This window comes from Solanum verrucosum, unplaced genomic scaffold, assembly GCF_900185275.1.
Source record: "Solanum verrucosum unplaced genomic scaffold, falcon-dt-bn FXZP01000282.1, whole genome shotgun sequence".
NCBI classification, from domain to species: domain Eukaryota; kingdom Viridiplantae; phylum Streptophyta; class Magnoliopsida; order Solanales; family Solanaceae; genus Solanum; species Solanum verrucosum.
The window spans coordinates 388,019-411,368 of record NW_026020198.1 but is presented as its reverse complement, the minus strand read 5'-3'; the positions used below and the strand labels follow the sequence as shown (position 1 = coordinate 411,368).

General features: G+C 30.4%; 2 protein-coding genes across 2 annotated transcripts in view; one reads left to right on the top strand and one right to left on the bottom strand.

Moving 5' to 3' along the window:
• Positions 1-23,350, top strand: part of LOC125829951 (G-type lectin S-receptor-like serine/threonine-protein kinase At4g27290) — a 320,066-nt gene that overhangs the window by 22,133 nt on the left and 274,583 nt on the right. The gene's annotated exons all lie outside the window — the stretch shown is intronic.
• Positions 941-3,803, bottom strand: LOC125829961 (1-aminocyclopropane-1-carboxylate synthase 3-like). Its single transcript, XM_049509191.1, has 4 exons — positions 3,582-3,803; positions 2,953-3,084; positions 2,591-2,751; positions 941-2,218 (listed from the first exon to the last, which is right to left on the bottom strand). The coding sequence occupies exons 1-4, from the start codon at positions 3,729-3,731 to the stop codon at positions 1,237-1,239; spliced, it is 1,425 nt and encodes a 474-aa protein (XP_049365148.1). The 5' UTR covers positions 3,732-3,803; the 3' UTR covers positions 941-1,236.

The window sequence follows — 23,350 nt, the reverse complement described above, 5'->3', positions numbered from 1 at the left end:
TAACCAATTATTATTGCTTTCCAATTCTATTATTACCAAAAAGTGAGACTACGTGCAAGAAATGTATACTTCTATTTTCTCTATGATAACATTAGTACCTTTTTACCTAATTACATTATAAGCTTACTTAACTTAAGTGTGGATAATTACGTAAATAAATAAATGAGTAGTAAATTAATTGAATGTGATCACTAATGTGCCACAGATGAAGTTCATTGTTCTTTAAGCTTTTATGTTCTTTCTATTTTTTCGTTGATTTTAAAATATATAGTTTCACCTGATGTTTGGACTATTTGCAGCTTAAATTTTAGAATACCAAAGTTTCAAGAATTGGACAGATTTGATTTCAACCCATATTTAATCTCACTTGCTCAAGAATTGCCTTCTAATAGACTAGCTTTCCCCGGGCTACCATCCTTGCAGCTAAAGAGACCATATCATCATGCCTAAAGGGACCGATTGAAGAAGTCTAAATGTAGTATTTAGTAGTAGAGTGACCGTCTTCTTTATTTTTGAATCCTAACTCCTAGAGAGGGCCCCTTCCGCCCTTTCTCTTTACGCAGTTCGCCCTTCCCTTTATGGACTCTATCTCGATGCTATATCTCCATGAACGGAACACAAAACCAATTTCAGCATTCGCAAAAGGGTTAGATTTCATGTTCGACTCTTTTTTATATTTATTTTCTGAATTTTAATATATATCATAAAATATTGATCAAAATTCATATAACTTGACACTAAAAGAGTGAATGAATGGAGCAAGAATTAAATTTGACATCTAACTTACAACCTTATACTTGCTTAGTTGCTTACTTGTGAACCAAACTCTTATGTTAACAACAATTTATTCATGTGTTCAGTACTTACACCAAATAGACAACTTTATGATAAAAGTCAAAAATCAAAGCAAAACATTTTAACTAGACTTATAGTCCAAATCCTGATGCAAATAAATTTATTCAATTAGTGTCACAATCTCAACAACTCCCTCTGATTTGTTTAATTTCTTTGTCCCATATTTCCTAGTGATTGCGATATGAAGCAACGTGTTATAATATTTGAAAATGGACATAAAACATGAAAGCTACCATGTAGGCTGACCATATCTGAAACATCACATAACTCTACACAATAATATAATACTAATAAATACATATATGCTCCCTAGCTATACTACAACTCTCAAATTACGTCAAACACAACAATAATAGAATTAATACATCTTCAATCTCCCTTTCAACGATCTGTTCTTCCATCACCTGATGATAATTTAACAACCCAATTCGCAATTGTCCTTCTCCTCCTTGAGCCAGCAGCCCTCACAGATCGTGAGGGCTGCTGACGAAGATTCTGACGGATATCTCTGTCAGAATTAACAAAATTATTAATCCTCTGCATCGCGAGGTCTAGTGTTTCTTTTGACATATTCGCGAAACAAACTCTGAACCAACCCGGTTCGCTGCAGTGACAAGAGGAACCAGGAGATACATTTAAACCAACAGTACTAATTATTTTCTTCCATAATTCCATTTCTGCTTCAAACGTGTTCGATTTTAGCAAATCCCTCATATCCACAAAACAGAACAATCCAGCGTTACTTTCCAAACATTCAATCCCCGAATTCGCAAGCCCTGAAGCGAGCATTTCCCTCCTATGTATCAATTGCTTCTTATTTTCTTTAATGTAACGTTTTATAAATCTCCTATCTCCGAGAATTTTAGACAACAGATACTGAGTTTGCGATGAAATTAGCCCAAAACTCGACATTTTTGTAGCAGCAGCTATGAGAGTTTCGTTGTTCGAATAAATCATCCCAACTCTGAAACCTGGAAGGCCGAGATCCTTCGATAGACTCGATACAATGTGAACTTGGTTCCACATTTTCGATTTTTCGAGTTTCCTATCGATTAATGCCTCCATTATGCTTATGAATTTTGGCGAATCGAATACTGTACCAGCGTATATTTCGTCGCTAACTATGTGAATATTTTTGGTCATGGCAAATGTGATTAGAATGTTTAGTTCGTTGTGTGACATTGTTGTGCCTAGTGGATTTGAAGGATTTGTGATGAATACACCCTTGACTGTTAAATTACGTTTTTGGGCTTGTTCATATGCTTCTTCAAGGGCTGATTCGGTAATTCGGAAATTATTTGAACTGTAGCAGTGTATTGGTACAATTTCAGCCCTTGTTCTCCATTTAAGATCTCTATCAAACCTGTCATGACAAAAAAAACAAAAATCCGAATAGTGGTTTTAGAATTTGTATGGAGTTTGTTAAAGGTTTAAGTTATATGCACTGACGATTAAAAAAATATTTAGTTTAATTATTAGATAACTTTTAAAAATAAATACTATTTTTAAATATTGATGGTGAATATGGATATAGATCAACTTTACATTTTTTCAAAATAAAATTTAAATATTTGAAAACTACGTAAAAATGCTATAAATTACAATAATTAATAAAGTTTAAAAAAATTGATCAAAGAAAAATTTAATTGACTTTTGAAATTCAAAGTGTGTCGCGTAAACTGGAATAAGGGAATATTATTTGAGTAAGAGATGAAAGAGTAGTAATTGATGTTACCCTGGATAATAAGGAGTTGGAATAAGGAGAGCTTCTCCAGGTTCAGCTAAACAAAAAATGAGTGTTTCATTTGCTGAAGTTGAACCAGCTGTAAGTACTAAATTCTTGGGATCAAATTTTACTTTCTTTCTTCTAATCTCAGCCATGAATGACACTAGTACCTGCAAAATAAAATGTAGCTTAAAACAACATATTTTCATATAACACCAATAATATACCAGTATGATCTCACAAGTGAGGTTCATAGAGGGTATAATGTATACAAACATCATCCCTACCTTTTATAGGGTAGAGAGGTTTGTTAATTATTTCAGACAGACGCTCGATTCGAAAGAAAAGAGAAAAGGAAGAAACTAAATTACATTCTTGAAAGCTTGCAATCCATGATAATCTTGAAAAAGAGCCAAGTCTCTAAACATGGATCCTCCATTTTCTCTAAACTGAATTACATCTTGGTTCCTTGTGAGCCATGATTCAAGAAGATCGAAAGAGAGCTGTTTCATTAATTAAAAATTAATTAGAGCCTCAAAGAAAAGAAAAAATATACTCATTATATTATATATATGTTTACTAAAAGCAAATATATATTTATTATATAGCTAGAAACAACAACAAAAAAATTGTGCATGCTGATTCAGATACATGAGGATCAATCAAACACTTTTTGGTTGGTCTTTTGTCAATATCACCTGAAGCAATAAAGCCAACCTTTTTGAAAACAAGACATAGTATTTAGCAAATGTAGCACATAATTTGTCATGACACCAAATTAAACTATACATCATTACTAACTTTATTCAATCATCAATCAATTACTCTACAATTATCATTTTTTCGTTTCTCATGATATATCATTTATCATGCATATATAATTCATAATCACACCACCCATAGTATAACGTAACGATGTATGATCATGTATATAACTTAAACTCGTGTTTTTAAGTAGTTGAGTTTAGTGTGTTGATATATAATAGTATTAATTTGGTACCTGATTTTCAGCTAGACCCATTTGAATAATACCAGAAGGATTTTGTAAAGGATCATAAGGGTTTTTCTCATATTCTTGCCATCCAATAAAATAAGAAGAATCTTGCCCATGGGATTTGCACATAGCCATTTTGGACAACATTTTTAACATTTTATGTATGAGAAGAAGAAGAAGAATGAAGAGTGAGGAAGAACTTGAGAGAGAAGAAAGAGGATGAGTTATTTTGAGTAGGTATATTTGCAAATTGCAATATAATGTGGCATATATTTATAATAAGACTAAGGGTGCAAAAGAAAAAATAAATATATTCCAATGGACAATAGTCTTCTATGGTGGATGGAATTCTCATTATTACTTTTGACTAAGCTTGATCTGCGTACATCCTATCCTCTTATAAATCGCCGGTCCACATGAAACAATTCTTATATTTACAAACGTAAAAATAAGGTCCACATGCATTTTATTCTTTTTTTGAATTGATGGTCTATTAGAAACACTTTCTTTCTCACGAAGTTACAATTAAGATTTGTATACATATTCCTATTCTTTTTGAGCTGATGATCTATCGAAAATAACTTTTCTATCTCATAAAAATAGAAATAAAAAATGTGTATTCTATTTTTTTTCAGACTCTACTTGTGAGAATACACGGAATACACGTGTAATTGTTGTTGCACTTTGACTAACGTGATCAATTTCTTTTCTTAGCACCCAACAAAATTTCTACTGTTTTGATCAGTTTCTACATATGACAATTTAAGTGAACCAAAATTCAGTTTCACCGCTCAACCGACTTTTCTTACATTAAAATAAATACAACTGCCTAGGCCCTAGTTATATAGCTCGCTTTCCATTTTAAGTTTGAACTAATTCCTTTCACTAACATAATTTTATTTATTTAATTATGTTATTAACACTATTTTTTTATACCATATGACAATGTGACTCGATTTCAGAAGGTCTATATGAGGTCCTTTTTTTAAAATTTGCTCCTATTTCAAATCAAGAAAAAAATAATTCGAATATGTGGTTGACATACCTATCTTATCTTAGGATGAAAGGGTGATACTATAGTTCTTGATAACTTATGCTCGATAGATAGTTGTCTAATAATATACAAATGTATTCTTAAGAAGAAAGGAGTTATGATGGATTTTTTGTCTATTCTAATATCATGTTAAAGTTGTGTTATAAAAATTGTTGGATAAAATTTACTTTTTTCCAATAAAATATGTATAGATACATATACTAATTGAACAGTTCAACCTAATGTGATTTCTCTTGTATTCGGAATACGTATTAAACATAATGTTATAATACGAATGTTGTATAAGATGTCATTAATATTACCATCGACTTGTCTAAATTACTACTCCTATTTTTTTTATCAATATATATATATATTATCACCTCACATATATACTAAGAAGAAAACATATTAGAAAATATTTTTTATTAATTACAACATTTCTTTTACGAAAACAATTTTTCCTTTTGTCGGGGTCCTTTAGCGACCAAAAGCCCCACCATGTCTTCTTTACAATTATTATATATGTATCTACATTTAATTTGTATACCGAAGTTCCTACAAAGAAACAAAAATGTGGAAAATGAATCCGGTTCTTTAGGATACTTGTGTTATTTAAATATCGCAAAAGGGTCAAAGATGTTCTTAAATTAAGTGAAATGAACAAAATGTCCTCCATTTATAATATGGTTCAAAAATATTTTTGCCGTCAATATTTTGATCCACAAAAAGATCTTATTGTTACTTAGCTTAATGCGTTAAAATGCCTTTTTTCAAATAAATATATTATTTATGTTCTTTTTGAACACATTCTTTATCTAATAATATTTTTTTATCAACAAATGTTAATTTTGTCCTACTTAAATTCAAAAATAAGAAAATAATTTTTTTCTTATTTTATAATTATTTTTATCGTTATCTAAATAAAATTGATGATATATTTACTAATACAATCTTACATATACGATATATATATTATCCGTTAAAAAAGTATATTGTATTCAATTTTAATTGATAAAATGAGATTATGAAGAAGAAAAATATATTTTCTATATTTTTATTAGTTAAAGTGGTTTTAAAAAGAAATAAAACAAGAATAGAGTTCTTTAAAAGTAATATATTTAGTAGGAACAAATTGTGTTTAAAAAAAATATTTATTCGAAAATATGGTCTTTTTGACCCATTTAGTATTAATAGGGATATGCTGGCTACAGACTATCAACAGTAAAGACATTTTAAAATCAAATTATAAATAAAAAAATATTTTTATTTATTTTATATAATTTAAAGGTATTTTTTATTTTTTACTGTTTAAATATTAACAGTGCAGATATTTAAGTTATCAATTCCTCTATCATTGTTAAAAGAATATATATAGGTTAGAAAAAATCCTTTTGATCAGAATGGTATTTTACCTTTTTGAACATTTTTACTCTTTTAACTTTAATACCTTTTAATTAAAAATAGAAAAAAAGATTAATTTATTTTAAAATAAAAAAGATATTATAGATTTTATAAATTTTTAATCAAATTCTGATCAAATTTTCTAGTCATTTAGCATTATTCTATAGTCTAAATCGATGAACTCATCTCATATTGACCAATCAGTTTTCGAATAGCGTCTCCCATCACTTTTTCGATTATTGGGGTAATCAAATTAGTCTCGTGCTTTGCACGCGTGACTCGCGTTAATCAATAAAACAAATTGACATTAAAACAAGTAATATACCTATCTAAATAACAATAATATCATATAGAAAAGTTAAAAATTTATTTGAAAAAATATAAACATCTTTAATATATTTTTATTTCATTATTTATTTTGTCTACCAGTGGGTTGAAGCAATACCAATAGCCTTAAGATTAAGATTGGAAAGTCGCTTTTAAGCCCAAGTGCAACCAAACTAGCAGGTTTTAATCTCATCTAGGACTTCCAAAACTCTCCCAATATCAGGCCTCTGCAGCAAGCTCTGCTGGCCTCGTGCCCCAAACTGATGGCGTCTCGACGTTCTCCTGGCGCTCTCCCCCGCCAGCTCAAGGATTTTCCGTTCTCCATCAAATACCAAATCTTTTGGAAAGATTTGTATCTGCTTAGGATTTACAGTCTCACTCAGATAATCTATTATTTTCGCCTTCAAATAAGGATTGAGGGGCGATGGCGCCGCCTTCAGAATTAAATTAATATTTATATAGGTTTAAAATATTGATATTAAAGTCTTAAAGTTAGGACTTTATAGTTTTAACATATTTCAAAATATGAAATTTTAGGAGTTCTAAACCTATTTCAAAAAAAATTAATAGCTATAACATTAATTGATTTCAAAGTCTTAAATATTAGGATAATAATTAAATAATACTTATTTGAGGAAAATAACAAATTACAATTTTGTCTACTATAAAATCTTTTAATCTTTTAATGGAGATAAAAAATTTAATCAACATTCTTATGAACTTTTGTACTTTTAATATAGGATAAACGATATAAATAGATAAATAGAGATAGTGGTGTTGGCCAATTGGACACCCTTCATCGAAATAATATATTGTGTAAATAGAAAATAGAAAATCATATATATAAGTCAAAAATTATTTTTCTTACCTATATATATTAAATCTTAGATATTCTCAACGAAATTTCTGACTTCATCAGTAGATAAAGATAGAGATAGGTATAGATATAAATAGGGATAGAGATAGCAATTGATGGAAGATATAAAGGTCCTAATTGGTTCAAGTTAGAAGGGTGGCTCAGCAGTGAAGTGTGTCCAAAACTATTTGAAACTCACATGGTCAGTTTCCTAGTTTAAAACATCCAAAATAAGAAAGTTTTGGTTCTTGAGTTCTTAACCAAATTTGTGATTTTCCTAGTTCATTAAGGAACTAGAATGAGATCAAATTAAATTTAAACGTGTGTGTCTATAGTTTATTAGATCATTAAGAATTTGACCCTCCTTAGTGTCCAATTCAATTTAGAACTCTCTCACATTTAGATTAAGATGAAATGAATATTCATATAGAGATAGCATAATTTTTTTAAATTTTTACTGTTTATCTATTTCTTTTATATTTATCCAAGTGAATTCTTTAGTTTGATTATTTTTATAATGATGGATTCAAGCCAATTTACGAAAAAGACCTCAATCTTTAATTTAATTTTATCATGCTTGTGAGAATATTAGTATCTGTATAGATAACATTTTGAAATTAGAATAGGGTACTCAATCAAAATTAAATACTTATCTCATGTATAAATTTTTATTTTTATTTTTATTTTTATTTTTTTGCTAGAACGGTGTGATTTTCCTATTAAAAATGTTGGTTTTACTTGTATTGTTTTATTTCGTAGTAAGACATGATTTGTCCATTGACATTTCATTTTTGCTTGTAACGTGAGATTTTTTTTTCAATTAAAAATGCGATTCTTGTGTATTTTCCTAATAAAATATGTGAGTACTTCTTGAGTTATTTTTTAGTTTATTAAGAAGTTCTAGAGTGAAATTAAATTAAACGTGCAAGTCTACTATTTATTCGATTAACAAATTTTGACCCTCCATAATGTTCAATTCAATTTAGAATTCTTAGGTGATTATATTTCGATTAAGATGAGTTGAATATTTATATAAATATACCACAATTTTCATAGTTTTATTTTGTTCGAGTCTTTTGTTTATCTATTTTTATCAATTTAAAATTCTTCAGCATTTATATTTAGATTAAGATGAGTTGAATATTTATACAAACATATATACCACGATTTTCTTAATTTTATTTTGTTCGAGTCTCTTGTTTATCTACTTTTATCAATTTAAAATTCTCCGCCATTTATATTTAAATTAAGATGAGTTGAATATTTATACAAACATACCGTAATTTTCTTAATTTTATTTTGTTTGAATCTCTTGTTTATCTATTTTTATCAATTTAAAATTTTGACATTTATATTTAGATTAAGATGAGTTGAATATTTATACAAACACACTACGATTTTCTTAATTTTATTTTTTTGAAGTCTCTTGTTTATCTATTTTTATGAATTTAGAATTCTTTGGCATTTATATTTAGATTATGATGAGTTGAATATTTATATAGATATACCAGAATTTTCTTAATTTTATTTCTTCCAGACTCTTGTTTATCTAATTTTATATTTATCTTAGTGAATTTTTAATTCTTTTTTTTTTATCATGATGGTGTTCAATCAGTTTTTGTGGAGCTCAATTTTTAATTTAATTTTATCATGCTCAGGAAATAATAAACATTTGCATAGATCACATTTGAGCTTAAGATAGGGTACTAATTTTGTTACTATTATGTAACAGTATTTCCTATCAAATTTTTTATTTCAAACTTGACAAGTTCATAGTTCTCTTATCTCAATTATAATTATGTGGTATTTTTTGTTTCTTGAGAGTCAATTTATTCATTTTTTAAATTTAAATTTAAATTTAAATCTTCAAAAGCTATACAAAAACTATTACTATTGTACAAGTTACAACTTCATGTGTCAATATATATAATTTAAAAATACATTTTATAATATTGATCAAAATTTATATAGTTTAATTCTTAAAAAATAAAAAAAATGTTGAATAAATTGAAACAGATGAAATATTTGTCGGAGGAATGTGATTCTCCTATTGAAAATGATAATTTTACTTGTATTGTTAGTCATAGAGGCATGCTTCGTCCATTAAAATTTTGATTTTGCTTGTAAAATGAGATTATTCTATTAAAAATGCTATTTTGCTAATAAATATATGCTTCGTCCATTCAATTCTCGTTAAAAAAATTATTTCCTTGCTTGTTCTTTTATAAGATGAGGTCAAATCTTTTAAGGCCATTATTTTTTTTTAGTTAAAGTTAAAATGCAATTAAACTAATAAATGACATGTTCACATTAAATGGATCATATTTTCATAAAATGATTTTATCACCTTAGGTGTCACATTAGAGTCTGACTGAAATAAAAGAGGAACCAAATTCGTAAAAAAAAAAAATATCGGCAGGAACGTTTTTTAAAACCAGGTGGATTATAACACAAGATGAGGTCAAATCGTTTAAGGCAATTATTTAGCCCTTGTATAATGCGTACCAAACACAAAAGCCAGTGTGGATCAGGAATAGGAAAAATAATCATATTCTTTTTCTACATTCTCTACTTTCCATGGAACATGGGTTTCTTTTGCTTGTCCAATTCAACTGACAAACTTTCAATCTTGTCTTTTTTTTTCCAGAGTTCGAAACCCTAATTCAATCTATAGCGTGCATTGCAGAGCTCATTTGGAGGTAGTTTTCAGAGTCCGCATTGAAATCTTAACTAAATTCATATCGTACATTGCTAAGTTCATTCTGATGTGGCACTCTTAACAAAATCTTTTTTCATATCTAGGCTCGAATCCGAGATCCATATCGATAATCATGTCTCGCTTGTCTAATTCTTTATCAAAAGTTTCTCCGTTCTCAAATACTAATTATTACCCTATTATAACTAATTAAAAGAACTTTACCTTCAAAACACGTTTAATTAATTCATAATGTTTATATTTGCACGCCTAGCTTATCCCAATGAACTTTTTGTAACATCTCGCAATTTGAAATAACTAGGAAGAAGCTTATAATTGGAAATAGTCATTTTTGGAAAGAATTAAAAATCTGGAAATTTATCAAGCAAGGAAAAGTTGAGTTTTGATCAACTTCAAACGGCCATAATTCCTAGCTCAGGATGAGTTAGGTGTACTTCCAGATATGGTTGCAAATCTCTTGGAAGGATCTTTCCAACACCGCCGAGTTTGCGGAAATCCGAGTTCGTAAGAGTGAGTTATGCCCTTTGGAAGTTGGGCTGTTAGAATAAGGAAAGTCCAATCCGAATTTTTAAAGGGTAATTTGGTCTTTTCCTTACCCTTTTATTTCAATTCGTTTTTTTGTAATTAATTAGGGGCCTAAGCTGAATTAGATCAGCTTACGCTTTTGGAAGAAGGGTTAGGGTTTTGAGAGAAGATGTAATGACCCGAAAGGTCATTTTGGTAATTTTTCGTGGAAATGACTATTTTGCCCTTTCGGTAGTTGCCCCTAGTCCCATGTTTTGTGGTTGTAAAGTTAGTTTGAGGAAAAGTTGGTAAAAAGTTGAGTTTTTGAGAAGTTGAGTTTTTATGAGTTAAAGTTGGTTAAAAAGTGTTTTTTCGAGTTATTTGGAGTTTCGGGACTCGGATCGGATTTCCGTCGATTCCGGCAATTTTAGAATGTCGAAACGGGTCTGTGTGAAGTTACGGAGTTGAATTTGGAGTTGAAACGAAGAATTGAGGTCCTAAGTTGCTAAAGTTGTGAAATTGTGATAAAGAGTTGACTTTGGTCAACATATGAGGTTCCGAGGCTCGGATTGAAATTCCGAGAGTACCGTTGGTTTCGGGAGGCGATTATAAGTCTAGAATGAGTCTTGGTTGAATTTTTAGACGCTCCGTTTGAGTTTCGAATTTTTTTGGCGTTAAACTAGTTTCTTGGCATCTTATTGAATTTCGGGTCAAGGAGTCCTCGAATTCAAATTCCGACAGTTCCATTGAGTCCGGAACGTCGAATTTAGTGGGGGTACATATTTAGTTTGTGTGCACGAGATTCCGAACGAATCCCGAGGGTTCAACGGGGACTTAAACTTTGGTGTTATTGTTGTTTCAGCTGCTGTGTTTTTTTTTAGCTGCAACAGCAGATTTTTTTCTTCTTTTTTAAAGCCAAAAATCAGTAGCCATTTTCCCCCAACTTGAAAAATACCCATTTCTCCATTTTTAGACTTTGAGAGCTCGAAAATAGGTGATTTCAAGTGGGTTTTCGCAAGGAATTCATTGGGTAAGTTATTTCCAACTTAGATCTTTGATTTCCATCGATTATTTATGGATTTTAACATCAAAATTTGAGATCTCAACTGAAAAATTTGGGGGTTTTTGCTTAATCCGAATTTAATAGAAAATTTGAGTTTGTGAACTCATTTCAACTCCTTTTTCGAAACGGTTTTCACTATTGGATTCTAAATTTCTTGGGGAACATTTTTCACTAAAAATTTCCAGATTTCAAGAATATTTTTCGGAACGAGATTTTTTTTGACCATTTTACCCTTTTCTCCAAATTTCACGATATTGGTGTTGTTAGATTCGTATTGATTGTGAGATTCCATTTATGAATAGATTGTGGTGATTTGGAGCGTGCTCGGAAGGGTAAAACTCAAATTTGAGTTACTAGTTGAAGTGTTTTGAGGCAAGTGACTTCTAAACTTTGTTAAACTCTTAGACTACACATGACTACTTTCCTAATTGTGTTGGGGAGTAATGGGGATTGAGGATGAGTTTTATTTGTTGATTGAAATTATTGTAATTGAAAGATGGGGAATAAAATGAGCTAAATGTGTTATATGTGACTTGAATTTGTTGAATAAGTCATGTGATAACTGATATTGAGGGGATAGAAGAGCATGAGTAGGCTATGATTGATACAGACATTGATGTTGAGACAGACGATGTGTAATACTATGATGTGGTCGTGATATGGTTGTGATTGAGACAGATGATGTGTAATACTATGATGTGATCGTGATATGGTTGTGATTGAGACAGATAATGTGTAATACTATGATGTGATCGTGATATGATTGTGATTGATGACATGTGCATATTCATTATTCATCCCATGTGTGAACTATCTGTTGCATGAGTTCTGAGACACTGATATGAGGATGGATGGATATGAGACACAGTTGAGACTAGCTCCGGCTAGAGATATATGAGATGGACTAGCTCCGGCTAGCGATTTGGATGTCGATGGGATCTGGTTCCGGCGGTGATACATGGTCCATGTGTGGCCCCCATGGGTTCTGATTTGAGTATTCAGCGCGGTCTGATTACGTCAACAGATGTGTATCTTAGGACAGACATGCATCACGACTACATGACATCATTATTGCATTTGCATCGCATTTGACTTCATCTCTGTCTGTGGTGTGTGGACTTTACCTATTTGCCCCTCTTCATGTGATATATGATCTATTTGCTCTTACATGAGGATATGAGGTTGATGTTGAGACACTGTTGGATATATCTGCTGATTATGAATTGTGTAGTATAGGTTGTTGGTTCGCTGTTAGAATGAAGTTTCGGTGGTTCGGTTGGGATTGAAAGGAGTTGTTTGTAGCTGCTAGTTTAGCTTAGTTTAGTGTTACTTGCGAGTACCTGTTGCTTTTGGTACTCACCCTTGCTTCTACACAGTTGTGTAGGTTGACAGCTCTATCAGATCCGGCTTATTACTTATCTTCATATTAGAGCTTCTAGACTTACTTGAGAGGTAGCGGTTCATTCCAGACGTGCCCTCAAGTTATCTATATTTATTGTTCTGTTCTATTCTAGAACTTTACTTTGAGACTTGTATATTTTATTCAGATTCCGTATTAGAGGTTTGTACATGTGACAACCAATTCTGGGGTTATGTTGAGTTTATTTAAAGACTTCCGTTTATCTTTCTATCTTATTCTTGTTTTATTAATTCCGCATCGTCGGGTTTTTGGGTGTTAGGCTTACGTGTCCGGTGGGGTTTGGGCACGTGCCATCACATCCGGTTTTGGGGTGCGACAGAAGAGAAAAGAAGAGGAGAAAGAAGAAGAATCGCCAAGATCGTCGAAGTTTAACTTGTGGAATTCGTCGGGGGTGATCCCTACAAGGTATGTGAAATCTTTTCGTGTTGGGTTAGTTCACCCACACACCAACTTGTTTCAATCCAATTGTTTTTAGTTGTTTACATGTTGAAGAAGTAAGGTTCTTGAAGAACAAATTGTAGAATTCTTGTTGGTTGAGTTGTTGATTGCCTAGTGTTGATTTGATTCGTGTTGATTTGATTCGTGTTTTCGAGTTGTTTTTCGAGTTGAATCTATTGGGTATTGAGGGTACTAATGATCCTAAGTGTTTGGGGAAAGAACCATAGAAGTTTAGACGGTTTAGAGATGAAAATCGAAGGAAAAAGTCGGAGTTTGCTGGGCAGGGGGTTGGGGAGCCGCGCCTCTCAGAGCGCCCAACTTCAGAGTCTAAAGTTTGGCCTCTGGGGCGACGCGCCAGCCAGAGCGCCACAATTTCACCTCTGAAGTTTGTGCTCTGGCGCCCCACGCCTCTCAGAGCGCCAAGGACGCCAGTTCTCCCCATTCGTTTCCCATCTTTTCGTACTAATTTCCAAGCGATGTACCTACGTTTTCTAGTTGATTCCAACACTCTAAGGTACATCCAAACATCATGAAATCATCCATAAACATGAGATCATAAACCTTGAATCCATAATCCAATTCAAGGAAAGTTAAGATCAAAGTCAAAGAAGTTAAGAGTCAAGTTTAGAAGTTAAGAAGCAAGTCAAAACAAAGTTTCTTATAGTTTTCAAGAGTTTTTATTAAACGTTTAAACTTCGTTTTAAGGATCAAGTTTCAAGTAAAGTAAAGAGTAAATAGTTGAGTTCATTTCTCAAAAGTTATTAGGGAACTAAGTATTCCCAAAGAAATTTATAAATGTTTTCACATTTGAGTAATAAAGGAACTATGATTTTTCAAAGAGCCTTCGGGCTAGTTTTCAGAAAAGAGAAATAGCTTTCTAAATGAAGCGAGCAGGGAAACTGAGATTTCCAAGATAGCCTTTGAGCTAAGTTTTTGAGCATTAATCTCAAATCACAGAAGAAGTATGTTTTTAAACATAAAGAACTAAGTATATTTTTGGGAGTAGTATTGAGCACCAATATGGGGATACGAGTTCATATTAACTTAAGTCTTCATAAACCATGTAGCCATCATGGGTAGAAAAGGGTCATACTTTTTAAATGAATCATTTTCGCATAGACTAGTGGATCCACTTAGTGAGTTAGCTTCCTATATCATGGCAAGGTATATGATGGGTCTCGGCAGCGTGAGGTAAAGCGTTGTATCATCACTATAGTTCTTAAGTGATGGTTGTCGGTTAGAGAAACTCCCACAGCAGTAATAGCATGGTTCCTCAAGGGGTTCTGCTTAGTGTGAATGGGGGGATGTGACTTCATTCATGCATTGCCCAAGTAGACTTTGAGAGGGAGCATGGTTTGTCTTTTTATGATATTATGATTATGAATTGACAACATGTTTTCAACAGTTTTCTTTATATTGCGCTTGTTTTAAACTGCTTTATAATGAAATAAGTTTATTTAAGTATTCAGGAATTGAGAAGAGTCAAGGTAAGTGTTTCTTTCATAATCTCTTTCGAGCCTATATTGTTTTAGCATTCCAACTCGCATACTCGTACATTCAATGTACTGATGTCAGTTGGCCTGCATCGTATTATGATGCAGACACAGGTAGCTAGGATCGGCATCCGGCGCATTCGTTGATCCAGTGAGCAGTTCAGAGTCTGTTGGTGAGCATCTTTGCATTCCAAAGGACTCATTTACATTGCTTTCAGTTTTAGTATTAGTTCATTAGTATGTTGTAGGCCTGTCCCAACATCCATCTCAGTTGTTTAGAGGCTTTATAGATAGTCAGACAATCAATTAGTTAATTTAGTTGTCTTTACTCTTCATTTCATAAGTTAAAGATTTGAGTTTGCCTTAATGGCCAGTTGAATGTTCCTTTATAACATTCTAGTTACTTCTTAAATGCGTATATGATGAGTTAAGTCTTCCGTTGAGTTAGTAAGTCAGGCCAAGGGTTCGTTTGAGGCCAGCAATGGTCTTCGAGTGTCAGCCACGTCCAGGGTGTAGGCTCGGGGCGTGACACTTTACTTAACGATAATATGACACTTTTTGTTTAGAATCATAAATATATGGTCGATATTCCCTCCGGTACATTTTAATTATCGTATTTACAAAAAATAACTAGTCTAAAATAATTATCATTTTAGAAAATTAAACTATATTAATTATTAGTTTGCACCTTTATTGTTCTACAATAAGTGTGTGAGAAATTAATATAGTGAAAAAGAGAGTAATCTTAAGTTGAGATAAAATATAAATGAGGCCTTTTAGTTAACGTTTTTAAGGATCGTCAAATTAATAAAAATAAAATAGATAAAAAAAAAAGTATATGACTAACACGGTTTTATGGTAAATTTGCATCACTAGACAATCAAGCACAAAATACGAGTCCGGAGTCAAAAGGGCAAAAAAAAATTGTCAAAAATTTCAAAAGAGCACATCAATTTTTTTTAAAATCAAAAGGGTAAAATCGCTCCTGACGAAGCGATTTCCCTCTGATAAACAATTTTATAAATTATTAATAATATAAAAATGATAAACAAGACGGACAGTATACTCAATAAAATTGTTGGAGCATGAGGAAAATTGAATTATATATCATAAATAATAATAAAAGAATATTAAATTTTGAATTCAAAGATTAGGTGTATATATCATTAATATTCTTTTATTATTATTTATGATATATAATTCAATTTTCTTCATGCTTCAACAATTTTATTGAGTATACTGTCCGTCTTGTTTATCATTTTTATATTATTAATAATTAACAATAGGCATGAAAATAATAGCACTGCAGCGATGTGTAAGGGAAAAAAAATTATGATTTAAAATCACTGCTGTGGCAGCGATATTTAATAAAAAAAAATCGCTGCTAGGGCAGCGATTTTTAATATAAATTTTTATTTTTATTTTTACAAAATCGCTGCTTGTGTCAGAGGGAAATCGCTTCGTCATGAGCGATTTTGCCCTTTTGATTTTAACAAAATTTGATGTGCCCTTTTGAAATTTTTGACAATTTTTTTTGCCCTTTTGGCCCCGAACTCCACAAAATACATCATGAAATTGCACATTTTATTTGCGAGTAGTATTTTTCAAAGAATTTAATGTCTAGTACACTTACATAACACTACTCCTAATCATTGTTCTTAATGTACATAACCTATTATTTATTACAATATAAGTTAAAATATAATAGTATAAAAAAATTATATTAAACCTTTTTCTTTTGTAAAAAAATGAAAGCATCTCAAAGCAGTATCAAACACCTATGGCCCACATGAAATGATATTACTTGAAACTTCTAAAAGCACCCTCTAAAAAATGCTCCTTAAGAGAAATACAACAATTGTCATTATTGTAAAACAATTATTTGTAGTATTTTTAAAAATAAAAGATAATCATTTATCAATACAAAATAACAGTAATTATTACGCCTTTATTTCAAACGTGTTGCTATCGATTGATTTTATGAATTCTTACTACTTTATTTAAATTCAATTTATGTTATCATCATACTAAATAAATACATTATATAGCAATAATAATAATAAAATTAGACACCTCATACAACTCTCAAAAAAAGTATATATATCAAAGATTTGTATATCTTTAGTTATTTGTATTTATTTCAAAGATTTATAGGTCCTTTGAGACAAAAAGAAAATTATATTATTTTAGGTGTATAGGTGTGTAGGACATAACGAAGCTATTTCAAAGTGTGACCATTTTTAGTCTTACCTAATTTTATGTGATCGTACGTATACATTCATTTAATCAGTATTCGCATCTTTGCAACACTATATATTGAATTTTAGCATCTCACATTCACGTACTATCATATAACATTGTCAATTTTAGATTTATTTTTCAAAACTAATCTCACTTTGATAAAGATCCTTTTGTATATATCACAAAACACCCCAATATCGCTTCTCCATTTCAATCATCAACCGATTTTAATTATATGAATAACATCTTCACCTAGTATAAAGTAACAACAAACTTAGATATCTACATTATCTAGTCTCATCTTAACCTTCCTCTTCTCATGGTGACCTCAGTCTTATACTCTACGATATTTTTTCATAATTCAAGCTTTTGATTAACTCTCACTAATTTCATATATTAAATACATTATCAACTAGCATACATGTAACCTTATTTTTTACAAGTTGTATTCCAACTATATATACACATTATACTATTGTGTAACTACACGTGTCATTCTCCCATTTATACTCCCTGGTGGTCCCATAATATATAAAAACACCTATATCAATTTGTTTGTTCAATAAAAAAGGGTCTCCCTTTGAACTCTGAGCCGTAAGTATTGTCACATTTGGTCCCATTTTTTATCTTAACTTATTATTCCATCTTTTTGAGGGATCATTTTAAACCATTTATTTCACATATATTATAACACATAGAAGCAAGTGCAATTTCTATATAAGGAACAACAACTATATACTATTCAACAATAAATTATGGCTTCTTTATAGCAATATATGGACAAACTTTTCTTATTCGAAATTGACTTATCCTAGAGCTCAATATTAAAAATAAAAACTTTTTTTTTAAGTCTTTGTGACAAGACTTGAGCAATTGAGTGTTATTGATAATTTAATTTGACTCCAATAAGTCGATGGAGGCAGTGGGCGGTGCAGGATAATACAAAAATTATCCTACGTTTGACACTTGGAACGAAAGGAACAAGTCATGTTTCCACAATATTGGCAATATTCTTGACGTTTTGTAATTTTATTAAATGGCAACTTGTGAACTTATAGTAAAAATTTGGTGAGATATAGACTGATACAATGGAAAGTTAAAATATTTCATGAACAATTATAGTAACAAGGAATAGATAATTGATAGAATTGATATATAACTTTTAGAGTTTCCACCGTTGGACAAGAAGACAGATAATTTCCACTTGATTCGTCGTTTAACTTCACATAAAATTTAACAAATATAAATTCAAACTTGTAATTTTAAATATATTATATATCATATGTGTGATGGTAAAAGTACTCTCAACAACAATAATATACTCCATAATTAAGTTGGGGTACCAAAGAGAATAGGGCATACGCAACCTCGAAGGCGAATGCAGAGTGATGATATCAAGTTTATCTAAATCAGCTAGCATGTTAACTTGGAATATTTATTTATGTGTAAAAGTTTATAAAATTAGCAATAAATAGTATATATGAATCTATAAATTTTAAAAGATAATGGATTCAACGTTAATATATAACTTAAAGATTGAACCCATAAAGATATAAATCTGAATTCATGCTTTTGCACAGTATTACACCCCATGAAGGCAGAAAGATTATTTCTAATCATAGACCTTGGCAATAAAAGCCGTCTCAGTAAAGAAATATAGGAAATTAGGAATGTGAACAAAGTGGAATAGAAGTAGGAGCATTATTATTTTCCCTACTCACATACAAATACAAAATGATGATATGAAAGGAGAATTTCTACTTTCTATAAATATTGAAGTAAACCAACCAAGTAGTTTCAACAATATATTTCAAGCCATTTATAAAACTATATATGTATGTTCAATATTTTATGTACTATAAATTATTTTGTTAGATATTTTTGTGGACGTGTTACTCTATAAGTATGTGCACATGATCATTATCAATTTTGGTTTCTCCTAGCTAGCATTATTTGCTATATAGGAAAGGAACTATATTTCCTTTCCACTTCTATGTTTAACAAACTAGTTTGAGTTGCATATTATTGTGAGTTTCTTTGTTGTTTGATTCGAACATGATATAAGTTAGGCAAAATAACAATTGACATTTGACAATCCCGTATATATATATATATATATGTAATAATAAGTTCAAAACATTGTTAATAACATGCCTTAATTAGACCTAGTTTACCATTTCTATAAGCTTTCAATATGATTGGTCGATAGAATCCATATTCTAACTACAGACTAATACATATTGTTGTATTTGAATCGTAAATATTAGTTTGATAGGAGAGGATCTATAATAACCACGACTTCTTTCTCTTTGTAAACCCTAGACATCATACTAATGTGGGAAATCGTATTTCTTATTCCAATACTCATAATAGTGTATTTATACATTATCGAAACTTCTGATTGATTAAATTAAAAGTGAAGTGATCTCATTCATCCCGATTATTTCATCACAATTGACTCAACACTAGATTAAATGTTGTAGGAGGTGACCAAGATCATGTGGATTGTGGATGCAAAGAGTGTGAAAGGTCATGTGAGAGCACCGTTCTAGGGTTCTTCAATGCACCCTTAAAACCATCATTCTAAAATATTTTGCGGTCCTTAAGGACACGTCATTTGGTAACATATAACGTGCATCCCCACGTTATACCATAACTCATTGTTCTAACCACAATAAAACCCACCAACATTTTGTTCCCTTTACTAAACAAACCCCCATCGCAACCCCTACTTATCCCCCACCCCACCCCACCCCACCCAATGAAACAAAATTGAATAATAGATAGTGAAATTCTACGTTATTAAATTATAGTCAAATCTCTTTATAGTAGCATCGATATATTGATTGTTCAAAAATCTTATTATAGAGAATATATGATATATATATATTATATCATGAAAAATTATTTTCTTTAAAAAAAAAAACTTAACCTTTTAGTGAAACATTATTATACAAGATGATTATTATGTAGAGGTACTTATTAAAAATTCGTAATAATTTAGTTTTTTTAATTTTCTCATGTTTGATTGGTTAAAGTATTTTTAAAACTATTTTCTCTAGGAAATAAGCTGCTTAAAAAATGAGAAAAATGATTTGCTTAATGGACGTAGGAAAAACAGGTTCTATAATACGTGATATTTGAAGTTCATTGTCTCCTCTTCAACCACTTAACACCTCCAACCTCTGCCCCACCCCAATCTCATACGTATTTTACTTGATTATATATAAATATTTTTAGAATAATATTTATTTTTACTTACACATCAAACACTAAAAAATAAATTAGAAATTCAATTATTTTATTTTTAACATAAAACAATTTCCATTGAAGAATATAGTACAACCAAAAAGAAACACGACCGTATACGCATACACTTTACACACTTGAGAAAGAATTTTTATCATATTTACCTACTTTATTAATTGTATATAATAAAGTATTTATGAAGAAAAAATGTCGATAGTAATATGAATATACAGCTAGCATGCACGCAGCTTAAATGGTATATTAATTCTACCATTTGACGAGTAGCAAAATTTCCTCGTGGGATTTTCAGAATATGGCAGTGAAACAAAAAGTCAAAAGAATTTTCTGCAAATATGTTTCAAAAAGTACCTACATTGTTTAAAGTTTTCTCATTCAATATACACTAATAGCTATAATATGGAGCAGTACTCTTTCAACTTTAATTTCCACCAAGTCTTGATAATGAATTTTTATGTATTTAACGGTCAAACTCGATTATTTTTTTTAAAACATAGTGTTGTTAGTTTGTCACTAAATATATCTCTTTTGTTTTTTTGTGATTCAAACTCGCAATTTTCGGGTTGGAAGTGAGGGGTGCTTACCATCCGAGCAACTCTCTCTCGTCGAAAAATTATTACTCTATTAAGTAAAATAGCAACATTTTTTTTACCGTTAGTTTAGCTAGAGAAGTTATTATCTAGCTAGCTCAAATAAATAAATAAAAGTTATGTTATATTAAAAAAAAAATAGATACTCACCTTTCATTCCCTCTATTTAAGTGTTAATTTTCTTGTCCTCCAAGAACGAAGTCCATACCTTGGAACACTAAAATGGATAAAAGAGTAGTTATATTACACATGCATGAAGTTAATTATACGTTCAAAGAATTGCATGTGGTAGTTGACCGAAATAAGTCATTATTTAAATCAATTCACTAAAATAATATATTTTTAAAAATAATTTACAAAATCAGAATAAATGTATTTGGTAGTAACGTTTTAGATATTATTTTATTAAAAAAAATCAATGGCAAAAAGACAAATATATGACGGTGTAAACAAACATAAAACGTTATTGCAAATTTAATCACGAATACATTTGAATAAGTTCTTCCTAAATACAACAGATAAGTAACCAGTGGAGTAAAACTGTATTGTCCTTATAAGGTATTCGTGATTGAATTTTAAAGAATCGTTACTGTCAGTAACGTTTTAGCCTTAAAACGTGACTGTGAGTAACGAATTAATAAAACGTATTTGACAGTAACGTTTTATATTTGTTTACTTCGTCAGATATTTGTCTTTTGCCATTGATTTTTTTTAATAAAATAATACCTAAAACGTTACTGCCAAATATGTTTATTCTAATTTTGTAAATTTTTTTTAAAAATATATTATTTTAGTGAATTGGTTTAAATAATGACTTATTTCGATCAAAAATTCCATTTTTTTCTTTATAGCTAATGTTTTGGGGTATAAAAAGTGGCAAGTTGTATATCTTCATGTTCAAATATTGGAATCAATTATTTAATTTGAATGCTTTGACTAAAACATTAAATTATAATTATATTAGCCTACGTACTTGACTGTCTATGGATCGACGGGATGTGCGGGTTAATCAGTTGGTTAAGGTCTTTCACCAATTCACTATAATGAAAAGATATATCGAATATCATCTTTCCGCCTCACTCCATACAAAAAAAAAAATAACTATCGAGCTATGGATAAGGTGGAATTTTAGATTAAAATCATGCATACGTGTATGCAGATATACATAGCTACGTTATTATCCAAATATCTCGTAGTGTAACTTCTTGTCGAGGTAACATAAAGTAAGTATATCCATACACAAATTATCATGTTTGATTATAAAAAGAAAGATGAATAGCATAAGATAAGATGGTAGTCTCTATATATGGATCTCTATAATTTTATCTATTTCCATTTAAGGTAGAATTTATGGTACGTACTCTTAAAGTTATGAGACAATAAATGACAACCAATGGAAAATTATGTAACGTCATTTTATTTTTATTATAAGAAATTAAAACTCTATGAATTGTACTAATATATAGCCATATCGATCGAAAACTTTTAAAATTAACTTATTTTAAAAAGTACTTTATATACTACTGAAGTGTATTTTTTTCAAAGTGTTTTTTCTTGGGAGAGGGGGGGAGTGGTTATATACGGCTTAGAAACTCTTATTTTCTCCCTAAAACTTGATCAAACGGATTATATGAATATCGATAGAATATTGTCTATTTTATTTTTCCAGTACATTTCCATATATGTTTAGTTGTCTGTGTCTAATTGACAAAACTCGATATTGATTGACGTACTTTTATCATCTTACTTGAAAAATAACTATTGATACACTTAAGGTAGATCGAATTTAAGATATTGTTTCCTCGAATAAGTTGTGCTATAGGCTTTAATTTGTCCTTTTATATTTTTTTCCAATCTACATATTATATTATGCCATCTCTATCTCTTGATTCCTTTTCATTTCACAGTTTTATTTAACAGTAGTACTTGTGATTCAATTTTACATAATAGCTTTGTTCAGGGACAAAGACACGTTGAGTCAGGCGACCCCGCTTCGTCGGAATTTTTTATTTATCCAACAACAATAACATATTTAGCGTAATCTTACAAATAGGATGTGGAGAGAGTATGATGTACCGTAGACTTACCCCTATCTTTGTGAGGTAGAGAGATTGTTTTTGATAGACCTATCTTAAAACATGATGATAATAATAATAATTAAAAAAACTATAGCAAAATATCATAATAAACCGAACAAATGAAACAAGGGATAATAGAGAAAATTAGGAGGATAAGATATATACTACACTTATACTAACTACTAGTAACTAATATATACTACAACGCTCAGCTACCTATTATCCTTCTATCCTTTTCCTCAATTTTCAAATCTTTTTATCTAAGACTTGTATGCCCTCAGTAAGTATTGTAGATGTGTCATGCTTTGTCTAATTAACTATTTCCAGTTTTTATTCGGCTTACCT

Bases quoted from the DNA above. Each gene is read 5' to 3' on its own strand.
- LOC125829961 (XM_049509191.1), bottom strand. From the start codon at position 3,731: ATGTTAAAAATGTTGTCCAAAATGGCTATGTGCAAATCCCATGGGCAA. The intron at 3,085-3,581 runs GTACCAAATTAA...TTAATGAAACAG, and splicing joins TGGGTCTAGCTGAAAATCAG to CTCTCTTTCGATCTTCTTGA. The intron at 2,752-2,952 runs GTAATTTAGTTT...TTTATTTTGCAG, and splicing joins GATTGCAAGCTTTCAAGAAT to GTACTAGTGTCATTCATGGC.